Below are 14262 nucleotides of genomic sequence, written 5' to 3' on the forward strand. Positions count from 1 at the left end.
GGCCATTTCAGACATGCTTAATTATTGCTCAAGGTTAGTTATCCAGTTAATGGGACATTTGGGATATAAAGATGGTGTAATAAGCAGTGATTCTAAATCTAATATTATAACTTGTGTAGGAACAAACAGATGCATTTCTTGTTTTCAACTCATCAAAAAATATTAATAAACCATTCTGTTTGTCCTAATTGCTTGGTTTTATTACATTGATAAATTGCACTGAATTTGATATTCGGGTGGTAGTGATTAGAGAGAACGCCGCTTTTCCCCAAGGAAATATTGCTTACCTGGCTTATTTACCATTCGGGAAAGACAGACAACCAATCGTGAGTGCCTCAGTGCTTACCTCATTAAATATTCATGGTCTTTGTATAGGAGAGCAGAAACTCTACCGCAGTGTTTTGAGGGGATCCGTTTGAAGAACAGCGACTTCAAACGCAACAAACTGGGGTTATGATGCGACACTATTTTGTAGTACGTTTTCTGAACACTTAAGACATCCAGAGAGGATTTGCATGGCAATATTTCCAACAACTCGAGCGCACGTCGTGAATTGATTTTATTGAAACAATGTTACTGATCTTATTAATATGTAAATAAGAGCTTTAACTCAAAAGATATGAAATCTTGAAACAAAACAAAGACTAACCCACATTAAAGTAGGCAGGCCCATGAACAGTGTGAACAGGCATTTTTATTGTAGGATAACCTAAATACTACATTATAAATCAGGCAGAATGTCTCATTGAACCGGAAAAACACTTAAGTACGTCAAACAAAACGCAAGTCCCGTAAGTTAGGCGTACAGGCTTACAACATTCATTTTAATTCAACTTATTTTACACCCAAGAAAATGAGTGCAACAAAAAACTAATATTATATATGTAAATGAATAATGCATTTTCTGTATGGAACACGTTCTCTCATTTGAGCAGTTCCTGGATCACCTCTACTTTGAACTAAACCAGCAAACCTTTGCGATGTTGACTGCTAGTCTTCTTTGCCCATATTTTGTAGCCAGCAGGAGGGAGACACACAGTAGTTCTGTCAGTGCACTTTGACCAGCCTTTGACAGGAGCTTGCCCTGTCTCTCTCTAGAAGCAGAGAGTTCTTCCGTATCGTCCTACCCTGAACATCAGTTCTGCTGAGGTCTTTTGTGATGCCTCAGGCATTTCTGCTGTCAGTCTCATCAGGAGAGTCTGCAAACACTCACACATTATCCTGTGTTTGTTTGGGACTTCCTGGATGCTACTGTACGACTTTTGTTCTTTTAAAAATATTTAGTTCAGTTGTTGTTATGGAAACTTTTTGACCACTCTCACACTTTTTGAGAACTGACTCTGCAATTCATTTCTGAATACTCTGAAATCTTCTCAAAGGCCTGTAAATCCAAAACTTTCTTGTTGTCTGCACCATTGCAATGCATTTTAGCAGAATTTGTAAATGGTCTTAAAATGCTGGATGTAGATGTTACTCTATTATATTGCGTGTGTGGGTATCAGTATAGTGAGCAAGTGAGCAAAAGGGTGATGTTGTTCAATGTGTGTTTATAGTGTTATAGTTGTTATGTTTACTTGCTTGTTCTCTTTTCTGGTTCTTGTTCCACTTTCCATTTTCCTCTTGCAGATTCTGTTAAATAACACTTATTAACATCAGTGATGATGACACCCCTGGTGTGATTGGTCAGGGAAAATGACACCCAGCAAACACTAAACCGGCATTACAACTAAACCTCCCTTCTCCTGATTCAGTCTGCTGTTGTAGCTATTGTTGTGTTTATGCTTTGTTTGAATGGAGTGAGGAGTGCTATTTGGGGGCTGGGTGCAATTTTCTTTTTTAGCAACATTGTTTTCACCTGTTGTTTGCCAGAAAGGTATAGCTGCAACCATAGTTTCCATTTATTTGTGTTTTTCTCTTAATCAGGTAAAAAAAAAAAAAAAAAGATTTCCCCCATACCAAAATTGTTTTGGAATTTTCATTAAATGGTTAGTTTGGCTTTGCAAAACCTCACCGTGAACTTGAAGTGCTGGAATGGGAGAAGGAGCTCAGACTGCAACCTTTTTAACTTCTCCCCGACGCTAGACTGGAAAGAGAAAGGATGGATTTGTTATTGATTGGTGAAAACCTGCCAAGGACAGGCATGACTGTTCAGAGTTCAGACAGTAAGCTGACAGGAAATGAAGACCAGGAGGACACACTATAAAAAAAATTACATGATCAATACGTTATGACAACATAGCTTTTTACATTGCTTTAACTCAATTTTCAACCTTTTTTTTACAAGTTATACAAGATTCCACTCATTTAAGCCAGATTAATTTAAGTTTAAATGACTTTAACTCCAAGTTGAGTGTACTTTAAAATTTAAGGCAGCAACTTTTTTTTTTTTTACAGTGATTTGGTAACAAATGCAAACAAGGAAACAGAAAAGTAAAGAAATTTAAAACTGTATCAAAAACACAGACTTATCATGATATTCCTTTCTTTCTCCTTTGTTAGTCTTTCTTTTTCTCTTGAAATCAAGAGTTAAAACACGTTCCATGAAAATAGGCCACGTTTATTATTACCAGCAATGTCAATAACAAATGTAGGCTATTTAGTTCCAAAGATGAATCTATTGCCCATAGCTATAGCTTTTACAAAATGAGTTAATTGTTAGTTTAAAATGAAAATAAGTGTAAGTTTGTCATAGGCCTGACAACAGTACTAAAGTATTTTCCCTCCATCTACTAAACAGTGTCCCGTCATACCTTTAGTTCGTTGATAATATACTATAAATTTATCTAATTAATATTCATGCATTAAGCTGGTGTTAATGTATGAGGCAAGCAGTTTAAAAAAGTAGTGTTCTCAAATGACCCCTTGAGTTTGAGCTGCTCTCTGGACCCAAGAAATACAAATGATTGTGGTGTTTAACTCAAAAAAATTTCAGTATTCCCCAAACAAATGTGCTATATGAAAAATTTCAAATAGAATCCATGATAGTTGGAGATGTACATAATTTATTTATTTATTTATTGATTTTTTTTTTTTATATATAATGATGTACTGATGGCAGTTATTATTTTGTTTTGTGTGCCGGGAAATTGATTTGCTTTATTTGACTTAAGGTTAAACATTGACCACTGAATGTAAATAAAATCCTCTTGCTGACCCCACTATAAAAAGACGTCCCCTGGTCCATTTGCTTCAGTTTTTTTTTTATCTAAGCTGAAGAACTGGAAAAAACAGCATGGAGCATGAGCAGCAGTTGAATTGGTTAATGCTTGCAATGATATGTCCTCTTATTGCAGGTAAGTCTTTTTGCTTAATCAGGATAAATACATTCTGAAATTTAGAGACAAAACGTCTTTTAGCATGAAAGGAATATATTAAAAATGAAGGTACTTTTAAAGACTTTGTGATAGACAGCTCACAAATAATTCTCATCTAAATCTGTATTTTGGCTTATATATAGATATGCATTTTCTCTGGAAATGAAACCGCAACAAAAGTTTTTTTTTTGTGACCTCCTCCAATGATCTGATTGTTTCTAGGTGCTCCATCCTCCATGTCCAAAAGACACGGATCATGTCCAGAGGAGAATCTAAACATTGTTGGAGGGAGCTATAATATTTCAGGGAGTTTTCTAAGATACATGTGTCCAGATGGATATTACCCATCTGTTCAGTCACGTCTGTGTCAAAATGGACTTTGGACCCCAAAGCCTAGTGCCAGAAAACGCCCAGAGTGCAAAAGTAAGAAACAAGACATTATCATGTGGGTGAACGTGATTTCACCAAGTAAAATATGTGCCTTGATCAACAGCTTTGTTGATCCTTGAACAACATTCCAATCAACCAATCAAATTGGAGGGATACGTTTAGGGTTTATGTCAAGTTTAGGCTTGCAAACCAGTTTAGGTGCTTCTACATTCATTTCCCTCTGATTAGGGATAAGTTATGGATAGGGTAGTTTTTAGGGGTAGGGATAGGGTTAAAAGTAAGTCTACAGTTTTGGACAGGAATGTTGTTCCAGGATCACCAAATTTTTGTGATTTTGAGTCATTACAGTGGGGCAAAAAAGTATTTAGTCAGCCACCAATTGTGCAAGTTCTCCCACTTAAAAAGATGAGAGGCCTGTAATTTTCATCATAGGTTTACCTCAACTATGAGAGACAAAATGAGAAAAAAAAATCCAGAAAATCACATTGTCTGATTTTTAAAGAATTTATTTGCAAATTATGGTGGAAAATAAGTATTTGGTCAATAACAAAAGTTCATCTCAATACTTTGTTGTATACCCTTTGTTGGCAGAGGTCAAACGTTTTCTGTAAGTCTTCACAAGATTTTCACACACTGTTGCTGGTATTTTGGCCCATTCCTCCATGCAGATCTCCTCTAGAGCAGTGATGTTTTGGGGCTGACGCTGGGCAACACAGACTTTCAACTCCCTCCAAAGATTTTCTATGGGGTTGAGATCTGGAGTCTCCAGGACCTTGAAATGCTTCTTACGAAGCCACTCCTTCGTTGCCCGGGTGGTGTGTTTGGGATCATTGTCATGCTGAAAGACCCAGCCATGTTTCATCTTCAATGCCCTTGCTGATGGAAGGAGGTTTTCACTCAGAATCTCACGATACATGGCCCCATTCATTCTTTCCTTTACTCGGATCAGTCGTCCTGGTCCCTTTGCAGAAAAACAGCCCCAAAGCATGATGTTTCCACCCCCATGCTTCACAGTAGGTATGGTGTTCTTTGGATGCAACTCAGCATTCTTTCTCCTCCAAACACGACAAGTTGAGTTTTTACCAAAAAGTTCTATTTTGGTTTCATCTGACCATATGACATTCTCCCAATCCTCTTCTGGCTCATCCAAATGCTCTCTAGCAAACTTCAGATGGGCCTGGAGATGTACTGGCTTAAGCAGGGGGACACGTCTGGCACTGCAGGATTTGAGTCCCTGGCGGTGTAGTGTGTTACTGATGGTAGCCTTTGTTACTTTGGTTCCAACTCTCTGCAGGTCATTCACTAGGTCCCCCAGTGTGGTTCTGGGATTTTTGCTCACCGTTCTTGTGATCATTTTGACCACACGGGATGAGATCTTGCGTGGAGCCCCAGATCGAGGGAGATTATCAGTGGTCTTGTATGTCTTCCATTTTCTAATAATTGCTCCCACAGTTGATTTCTTCACACCAAGCTGCTTGCCTATTGCAGATTCAGTCTTCCCAGCCTGGTGCAGGTCTACAATTTTGTTTCTGGTATCCTTCGACAGCTTTCCAGGAGTTTGGATGACTGTTTGAGGTTGTGGACAGGTGTCTTTTATACTGATAATGAGTTCAAACAGGTGCCATTAATACAGGTAACAAGTGGAGGACAGAGGAGCCTCTTAAAGAAGAAGTTACAGGTCTGTGAGAGCCAGAAATCTTGCTTGTTTGTAGGTGACCAAATACTTATTTTGCCGAGGAATTTACCAATTAATTCATTAAAAATCGTACAATGTGATTTCCTGAATTCTTTCCCCCCATTCTGTCTCTCATAGTTGAGGTATACCTATGATGAAAATGACAGGCCTCTCTCATCTTTTTAAGTGGGAGAACTTGCACAATTGGTGGCTGACTAAATACTTTTTTGCCCCACTGTATATCATGAATAAATGCTGGACTATTTTGAAGCAGAGTTATTGTGCCATCCTCGATATGTCCTACTTAATATCCTGACAGCCAGCTAAACTTTTTCCCCACACCAAGACTCTGCAAATTAATTCTTAGTTCCACAAGTTTATTGGAGTTACAGAGAAAAGGTGAAATTGCAACACACAAAGATCAAGGACAAATTACACATGAATAAAGGCTAATTTGCACTATTACTGTTCCATTTTCGTTTGTACTCATTTTAACACTAATATATGAGAAGAAATACATGTGAACAGCATTCTGGTCATTATATCACCTTTACCGTGCAGCTCGTTAAAGGGTCATGAAACCCCCCTCTTTCAGCTCAAGTCTAGCTCACAATCTTTTTGAAAAATGCAACTTAAATGGGCGTGGTGGCTGTGAGAAGAAGGGAGGGGAGTGGGTGTGGTATGGCACGGCAGAGGAGGGGGAGGAGGGGAGGGGACTGTCATCGCCAGTGGCCCATGCATATCGACTGTCACTAAAAATCAGTGGTAAAACGTGAGGAAGTGCTTTATATACACACTATAAATGCATATATTTGAAAATAATAAATTTTCCGCTTAAAAAAAAAAACCTTTTGTACATACATGGCCTAGATCTACGCGCCCCCTAAACCCACATAATAAAGATGGATAGTGACATACAAATTTGCACAAATGAAGCATTCGTTCCATACAGTTGAGGTATTATCGAAATATCTACATTTTAATAACGAGTGATTATTTAAAGCTGGGGTAGGTAAGAATGGTCTAAAAAACTTATTTTTCAAATTTGTTTAAACTTTATGTATATATCAATACATAATTAAAATGTAAGTATTCTGAAAAAGAAAGTATAAAAATTGAGTGTATGTAGACCTCTAACGACTGTTTTAAAGACAGCTCATTATTTCTATTCAGTCCACCCTCTCCCTTCTGGGGTCCTTTCAAAGCCACGCCCCCAAAACACATGAACGCGCGACTCCGACCGAAGACGCATTATTTACCTGAGACAAGCGGAGAGGAAGGAGCGCAGTGCATGTAGCATCATGTCAGAATCACATGTAATGTAACTTTATAACGTTGCACTCTTTCTATGAGTTATAAATAGCCAGTAAGATAATATAACGGTAACTAACGTTGCAGTAGGCTATGTAAATAATTATTCTAGTGATATGTAATGCTAAATAAGGTTTGCTAGTACATTATTTTAGCAACATGACAAGCCAGTGAATTAGCAGGTTTCAATTGTTGCTTTGCACAGTGCGTGACATTTTATCTGTATGTTATGCGGCTAGAGTTTTAACACTGAGTCAATGGGCTCCGACGGGCTTGTTTATCGTCATCGGTCTTTTTCCGTTTACCTGTCTTTGTTGTATGAGCAGGTTCCACTCGAGAAATTGGCAGTTTTGGTTGTTTGTCCGCCATTAGCACAGCTGCTCGGCGCACCGGCAATCTTGATTTTGAATGACGGTACGCGCTGTGCAAGAGAGGGGCGATCAGCGCGTACGCGAACTTGATTGACACTGCTAAGACACTCCTCCTGGATCTGAAGGCATCTGATTGGTTCTTTACACTCGGACCGAGTGGCAGTGATTGGTCAGAGTTTTTACTGTCCTGCAGCTGCTACAGAGGTCTGATTGTTTTCATTCCTTTTTCTGAACACATAATGTATTGACTACTCTCAGGATGGAAGGACCATTTCACCCAGTATAAAAAAAAGTGTTTCTGAACAGGATTACCTACCCTAGCTTTAACAAAAGGAAAGTAAAACGGTCAGGGTTACATTTTAGACACACACATACATACATACACACACACACACACACACACACACACAGACCTCTGAAGCGATAGAAAAGTCCTCGGGACCGCATCACTCGCAAGACGCAACCTGCATTGGTGTAACTTACAAGTCCACCATTCTCCCGTTGAATGGTTGCTACACACACACACAGTTTAGATGTGTCCGTGGTTGATGGCCGGAGTCTAGCCCTGGCACTGGCAGCATCGCGGGGAAAGATGCACTGGAACTTTTGCACCACGAAAACAAACGTGCGTCCCATCATTGCCTCTCTCATCTACTATGCGTCGCGATATCACAGTTTGACATGTCTGTCTTTCAAAAGTTCCACGTGGTGTCATGAATAATTAAGAGGAAGTGTCTTCTCATTGGATAAGAAAACTCAGTACATGAATAATAATGAGACACCGATGAGTACTATATCAAAGTACTATATATATATATATTTATTTTATTGATTTTTTTATTAGATATAAACATAATAGCCAACAAATATTATCAGCATGTAAAACAAGAATCGGAACATACACCAGAGGGGAGAAAAGAAAAAAAGAAACACATACAAAATGTACAATAAAAATAATAGTACAAGAAAGAATGAGCAAATAAATAAAGGAGATACAATCAATAAGAGCATATTATAATAAGAAAATGCGACAAAAAAAGTTTAAAGGGGAATTTTGGTAAACAAAAATCCCCCTTTTGTGGTGTGGTAAACAAAGTCCTATCTAAACCTCTAAACAATGTAATAACACCTGTGGGGATAGCATCGAAAACGATGGCAAATTCTTTAGGCGTAACAGGAAAATTAAACTTTTCCAGGAATTCGCCATTATGTTTATAGACACCCATCTTCATTAAAAAGATCACATACTAACGTAATATTGTTACTATGCCAGTTTTGAAAAAATAAGGACTTGTTTTTATAGAGAATATTATGATTGTTCCATATGAAATATGAATGTGGGGAAAAGTTGTGTTTATAAATAAGAGACCAAGCCAGAAGCATTTGTTTGTGGAATGAAGAGAGCTTTCCAGGTAATTTTTCAATGTTATAATTGCATAACGAAAGAAACTGTAGGCCACCCAGCTGGGAGAATATATAATTTGGGATAAAGTTCCAAATTGAAGAGGGGCATTTTAAGAAGTGTTTCATCCAATTAATTTTAAAAGTGTGACTTCCGGTTATGGCGCTTTGCTGAAGAGACGCACGAGTTAGCCCCGCTGTAATCTGTTTTAAGATTTCTTAAATATATTCCAGTTCCGTTCAACTTTCGAGCTCACTTTGTTTATAAGTGAATACTGTTCACGATGTCACCTAAACGAGCAAAGCAAAAGCCGAAGAAAGTAGAAAATACAGAAGATACCTCCGACTCCGAAAGCATGGAAGAGGGGGCGCACCTTACACATGGCGACGAAGACTCATCGCCGGTTAGTGGAGATCAAGCAGGCGGCTTACACGCTGATACAAGTGGTATCTTACAAGCAATAAACTCAATGAAAGTGGATATGACTTCTCAGTTCGAAACTGTCCTTTCAGCTGTACAAGAAATCAAAAACCAAGTTGCAGAGTGTTTCGGAAGATTAACGCAGACAGAGGAACGCATTTCTCAAACGGAAGATTCGGTCTCCACACTTCAATCAACGACCAGCTCTCTTGAAAAGAAAGTCTCTGCGCTTACTTGGAAAATAGATGATTTGGAGAACCGTAGCCGACGCTCCAATCTGAGGCTCCTAGGTTTACCAGAAAAATCCGAGGGCAACGATGCATGTACGTTCTTAGAAAGCTGGCTATCTGAAGCACTGGATATGGAACCACTCCGAAAGCCACTGGCCATAGAGAGGGCCCACAGGATCGGTTATATGCGAAAAACTGCAGCCGACGCGAATTCAACCCCGAGAGTGATGATCGTGAAGTTTTTGGACTATAGAGACAAGGAACGCGTGATGCGTGCGGCCAGAGCAAAAAAAGATGTACTGTTCAAAAATCACCGAATCATGTTCTTTCCGGACCTTTCTGCTGAAGTGAACAAACAACGGAGGCAATTCGACGAAGTAAAGAAGAAGCTGCGAGCTAAGGGACTGATGTATGGATTCATCTTTCCAGCACGCCTCCGAGTGACCGTTGATGGCCAGGCTCACGTCTTTCAAAGTCCGTCAGAAGTTAACGACTTTCTAATGAGCATGTAAGATGGTGCTATTTTCTGTTCTTTGTTCACTTTCAAGAACATATAAGCAATAGACAAATCAATAGGTTGAATTCCTTATAATGGGACGATGTAAATTGCACAGCGGGGCTCAAATGCGATGCGATTCACCGTACGGATCTTTTCCCTAAGTTAAATTGGGTAGATTCAGTTAAGGAAGTTAGAAGTAAAGAATTATTTGGATTTGCTGGTGGTTCTCGGCAGGTCGCAGTTGTGGAGTTAAAGTGTTTTTTTTTTTGTTTGTTTTGTTTTGTTTTTTATTTACTTTAAATTGGATGTTTATAAACATGCTGTTTATTTCAGTTTGTTTTAAGTCTTATCTTTACAAGGTACAGGTGATTTTTCGTTTTAAAATATGGAAGAGCGTTGGATTATTTCATAATATAAAAGGAAATGACAGATACCATTGGGGTTAAATTTATTTCGTGGAACTGTAGGGGGCTACATACTTTTTCTAAAATCAAACAAGTGATGTCCAGATTAAAGCAACTACAGTCTAAAATCGTTTTTCTTCAAGAAACACATCTAATGCCCAAAGACATATGTAGAATACGTAATAGGTGGCCTGGTCAGGTATTTGCAGCTTCATTTAGTTCTCAAGCGAGAGGGGTAATTACAATGATTCACAAATCAATTCCATTTCAGATGGATACGACGATACAGGATCCTTCAGGTAGATACCTAATTGTTCAAGGAACATTACTATCTAAACGACTGAATCTTATTAATGTTTATGGCCCTAACGATGACGTACCCAAATTTTATAGTAACCTCTTCTTAACTTTATCCACCTTTTCTGGGTTTTATGTGATGGGAGGAGATTTCAACTGCACATTGGATCCAATTAGAGATCGTTCATCTGGCCTTGATCAATCCCATAAACAGACTAGAAAGACCCTAAATTATTTTATAAAGGATTTAAACCTTGTTGAAATATGGAGACATTTGCACCCTAAAGATATTCAATATTCTTGCTTTTCCAAAACACACCAGTCCTATTCTAGAATTGATTATTTTCTTATTTCTGTAACACTTATGTCATACATTACTGATTGTTCTTATGATTCTATTGTAATTTCAGACCATGCCCCTATTTCACTCACCTACATTGACCCTAAATTACTAGGAATCCCTCCAAAATGGAGATTTAATCCCAAATGGCTCCTAGATGATCAATTCAATAAACATATTCTACAGCAGATAGATATGTATTTTGACATTAATACAACACAAACATCAGCTAGTATAAGATGGGAGGCTTTTAAAGTCTTCATTAGAGGTGTTATTCTAAGTGTCACAAGTAGTAAATCAAAAAGCTTTAAGAAAGAATTGACTGAACTGGATACTAAAATAAAACTTTTAGAAAAGACCTTATCAAATAAAAATGACTCAAATATTCATCAGGAACTGCTCAATCTTAGAACTAAATATAATGAACTATCTGCCAAAAAAGCAGCAGCTAGTCTAATGATGTTAAGACAAAATTATTATGATCAAGGTGAAAAGGCAGGGAAATTGTTAGCTTGGAGAATTAAACAAAAGCAATCAGAAAGAACTATAAATTCTATTGAAGACAATGGTGGCATCATTACAGTGGACCCAGTAAAGATAAATGACACTTTTAAATACTTTTTTGAGACTTTATATTCCTCTGAATATGCAGATAACAGTACACAAAAAGAATTTCTTGACAGTCTGTCTATACCTATTATTTCTGAAGAGACAAAACTGTCTCTAGATATGGACATAACAGAAGAAGAAATCACAGAAGCCATCAACAGTTTAACAGCAGGTCGAACACCGGGACCGGATGGCCTTAATGTAGATTTTTACAAGAAATTTAAAAGAAAACTTGCCAGACCTATTTTAGATATGTTTAAAGAATCATTTGCAAATGGTATACTCCCAGAATCCTTAAGACATGCTCTCATTACACTCATACCCAAGCCTAACAAAATAAATACAAAATGTGATTCATTTCGACCAATCTCATTACTTAATACAGATGTTAAAGTACTAAGCAAAATTTTAGCAAGGAGGTTGGAGACACTTCTACCTAAGATAATACACAGAGACCAAAATGGATTCATTAAGGGTAGGCAAGGTTTTCATAATGTTAGAACCTTGCTTAATGTTTTATATCTTAAAAAAGGGGCTTGTGATGCGGCCATTCTTTCCTTAGATGCCGAAAAGGCTTTCGACAGGGTGGAATGGCCGTATCTATTTGAGGTCCTTAAAAGATTTGGGTTTGGGGAAATTTTCTGTAAATGGATTAAGATACTTTACATGCATCCTATGGCTGAAGTACTAACTAACAATATAGTTTCTAAGGCTTTTAACATCCAAAGGGGTACTCGTCAAGGGTGCCCCCTTTCACCCCTTCTTTTTATCTTAGCAATTGAGCCACTTGCCATCGCGGTAAGATCTCATAGTAATATACTAGGTATCAGATCAGACACAATAGATTTGCGCATTTCGTTGTATGCAGATGATGTAATTCTATACTTGACAAATCTGGCTCACTCCATCCCTTCTCTAATACGACTTCTTTCGCTCTTTGGTAACTTTTCTGGTTATAAAATAAACCAATCTAAATCATGTATCCTGTTACTGAATGATGGTGATAGTCAAATACCAACTGTAACACAATTCAATGTGGTACATTCCTTTATTTATTTAGGAATTAAAATAACGGCGAATGTAGATCATATATCTTTGGTTAATTACCAACCTCTTTTGAACACGGTCTCTAAATTTATTGAACGGTGGAAAAATCTACCTATATCGCTAATTGGACGTGTAAATATAATAAAAATGAGCGTACTACCTAAAATATTATATCTGTTTCAAAATATTCCTCTCTGCCCTCCAACCTCCTTTTTTACAATACTTCGGAGATCATTCACTGACTTCATATGGAATAATAAAAGAGCTCGTGTTCGGTTATCATTATTATACTTGCCTTATAATAGGGGTGGTCTTCAGTTTCCGAATCTACAGTGGTACTACTGGGCAGCACAGTTACGATCGACCTTATATTATTTCTCATCTGAACATTGTGCATCTTGGGTGGATATTGAATCTTTCTTCATAAAGTCAAAATTACCCCTTAATCTCTACCTCTATTCGGCAGACATTAAATCCCTCAGAAAAGATAAAGACGTTCTATCTTTTAACCCTATCCTCATTAATACAATTAACGTCTGGTGTGATGTATATAAATATCTAGGGCAGTGCAATACTTTATCATGTTTTACTCCAATATGGGGAAACAAGCGTTTTAAACCAGCTAGATCTGACCCTGGATTTAAGATGTGGTTTGATAAAGGGTTACAGAAAATTGAGGATTTCTATAGGGAAAAGGATCTAATGTCCTTTGCCGAAATTGTAGCGCAATTTGATATTCCCAAAAAACATTTTTTTAAATTCCTTCAATTTAGGAGCTATGTTTCTTCCTATCAAGGTGCAAAGCTTACAAAACCTAATAAGACACCTCTTGAAGAACTGTTATCAAAATCTGCCCAAACTAAAGGTTTAATATCTATGTTTTATAAAATGTTAGAATCACACTCTAAAGAATCATCAGAATCTAAATTGGCTTCCTGGAGAGAAGATTTAAATGTAAACATTCCCTCGGATGTTTGGGATGGAATATGTACGAAAGCTCATGTACAAACAGTTAATAGTAATCTTAAATTAATTCAGTACAACTGGATTATGAGAACTTACATTACTCCAGTTAGGTTAAATAAAATTAACCAGAATATCCCAGATACGTGCATCAAGTGCTCAGATGATAAAGGTACACTTTTGCATTGCATGTGGAACTGCCCAAAGGTGCAGGAGTTTTGGAAGGAGGTGGCTATATTTATTTCTCAGATGGTGTCTATAAATCTACCAATGAAACCCGAAATTTTTATTTTGGGAATTATTCCTGAGAATACTGTGGACCATGGCAGCACTCGTAAACTTGTTGATATTAGTATACTTCAAGCAAAGCGTCTAATAGCCTTGTATTGGAAGAAAGTGGAAAAGCCATCTATCGTACAGTGGATCAATAACATGTCCTTCTGTTTAGCTATGGAAAAGATAACTTATATCTTGAAAGGTAAAATTTCTTCTTTTGAGAAAATTTGGACACCCTTTATATCCTTTATATCAAATTCGGATTTTGGGAATGTACTAAATAAGACAGGAGAAGACAAGCTAACTTGACACTTGACCTATCTTATTTATCCCCCTTTTCATATTTTTTATTTTTTTATTTAAAGAAAACATTGTTAAATAATGATTTGTTGTATGCCTTCTATGCGTGTTTTGTATTTTCAACTTCCCCTTCCTACTGTATTACTTTCTGGAATAACCTGTGTTGCTATTTAAAATAACCTGTGCCTTGTTTTATTTTATTTTATTTTATTATTTTATTTTTTTTTATATGAAAAGATGTAACCATAATATTGTTGTATTACATTGTTATATTTTGATACATCTCAATAAAAAGATTGTTTAAAAAAAAAAAAAAAAAAAAAAAAAAAAAAAAATTTAAAAGTGTAATTTAATGTTTTAAAATCTAGAAAATTTAGACCTCCATTTTCATACGTGTTCATTACAACAGTTTTT

General features: G+C 37.0%; 1 protein-coding gene across 1 annotated transcript in view; it reads left to right on the plus strand.

Moving 5' to 3' along the window:
* Window positions 1–3193: 3193 nt before the first annotated feature.
* The window catches only part of LOC307144831 (complement factor B-like), a 33526-nt gene continuing 22457 nt past the window's right edge, over window positions 3194–14262 (plus strand). The window contains exons 1-2 of the mRNA XM_079847414.1: window positions 3194–3293; window positions 3537–3737. Of these exons, the coding sequence (XP_079703540.1) occupies window positions 3233–3293; window positions 3537–3737 (262 nt within the window). The 5' untranslated portion in view covers window positions 3194–3232. The remainder of the gene's footprint in view (window positions 3294–3536; window positions 3738–14262) is intronic.

The sequence above is a fragment of the Squalius cephalus genome (assembly GCF_949319135.1).
Source record: "Squalius cephalus genome assembly, chromosome: 17".
NCBI classification, from domain to species: domain Eukaryota; kingdom Metazoa; phylum Chordata; class Actinopteri; order Cypriniformes; family Leuciscidae; genus Squalius; species Squalius cephalus.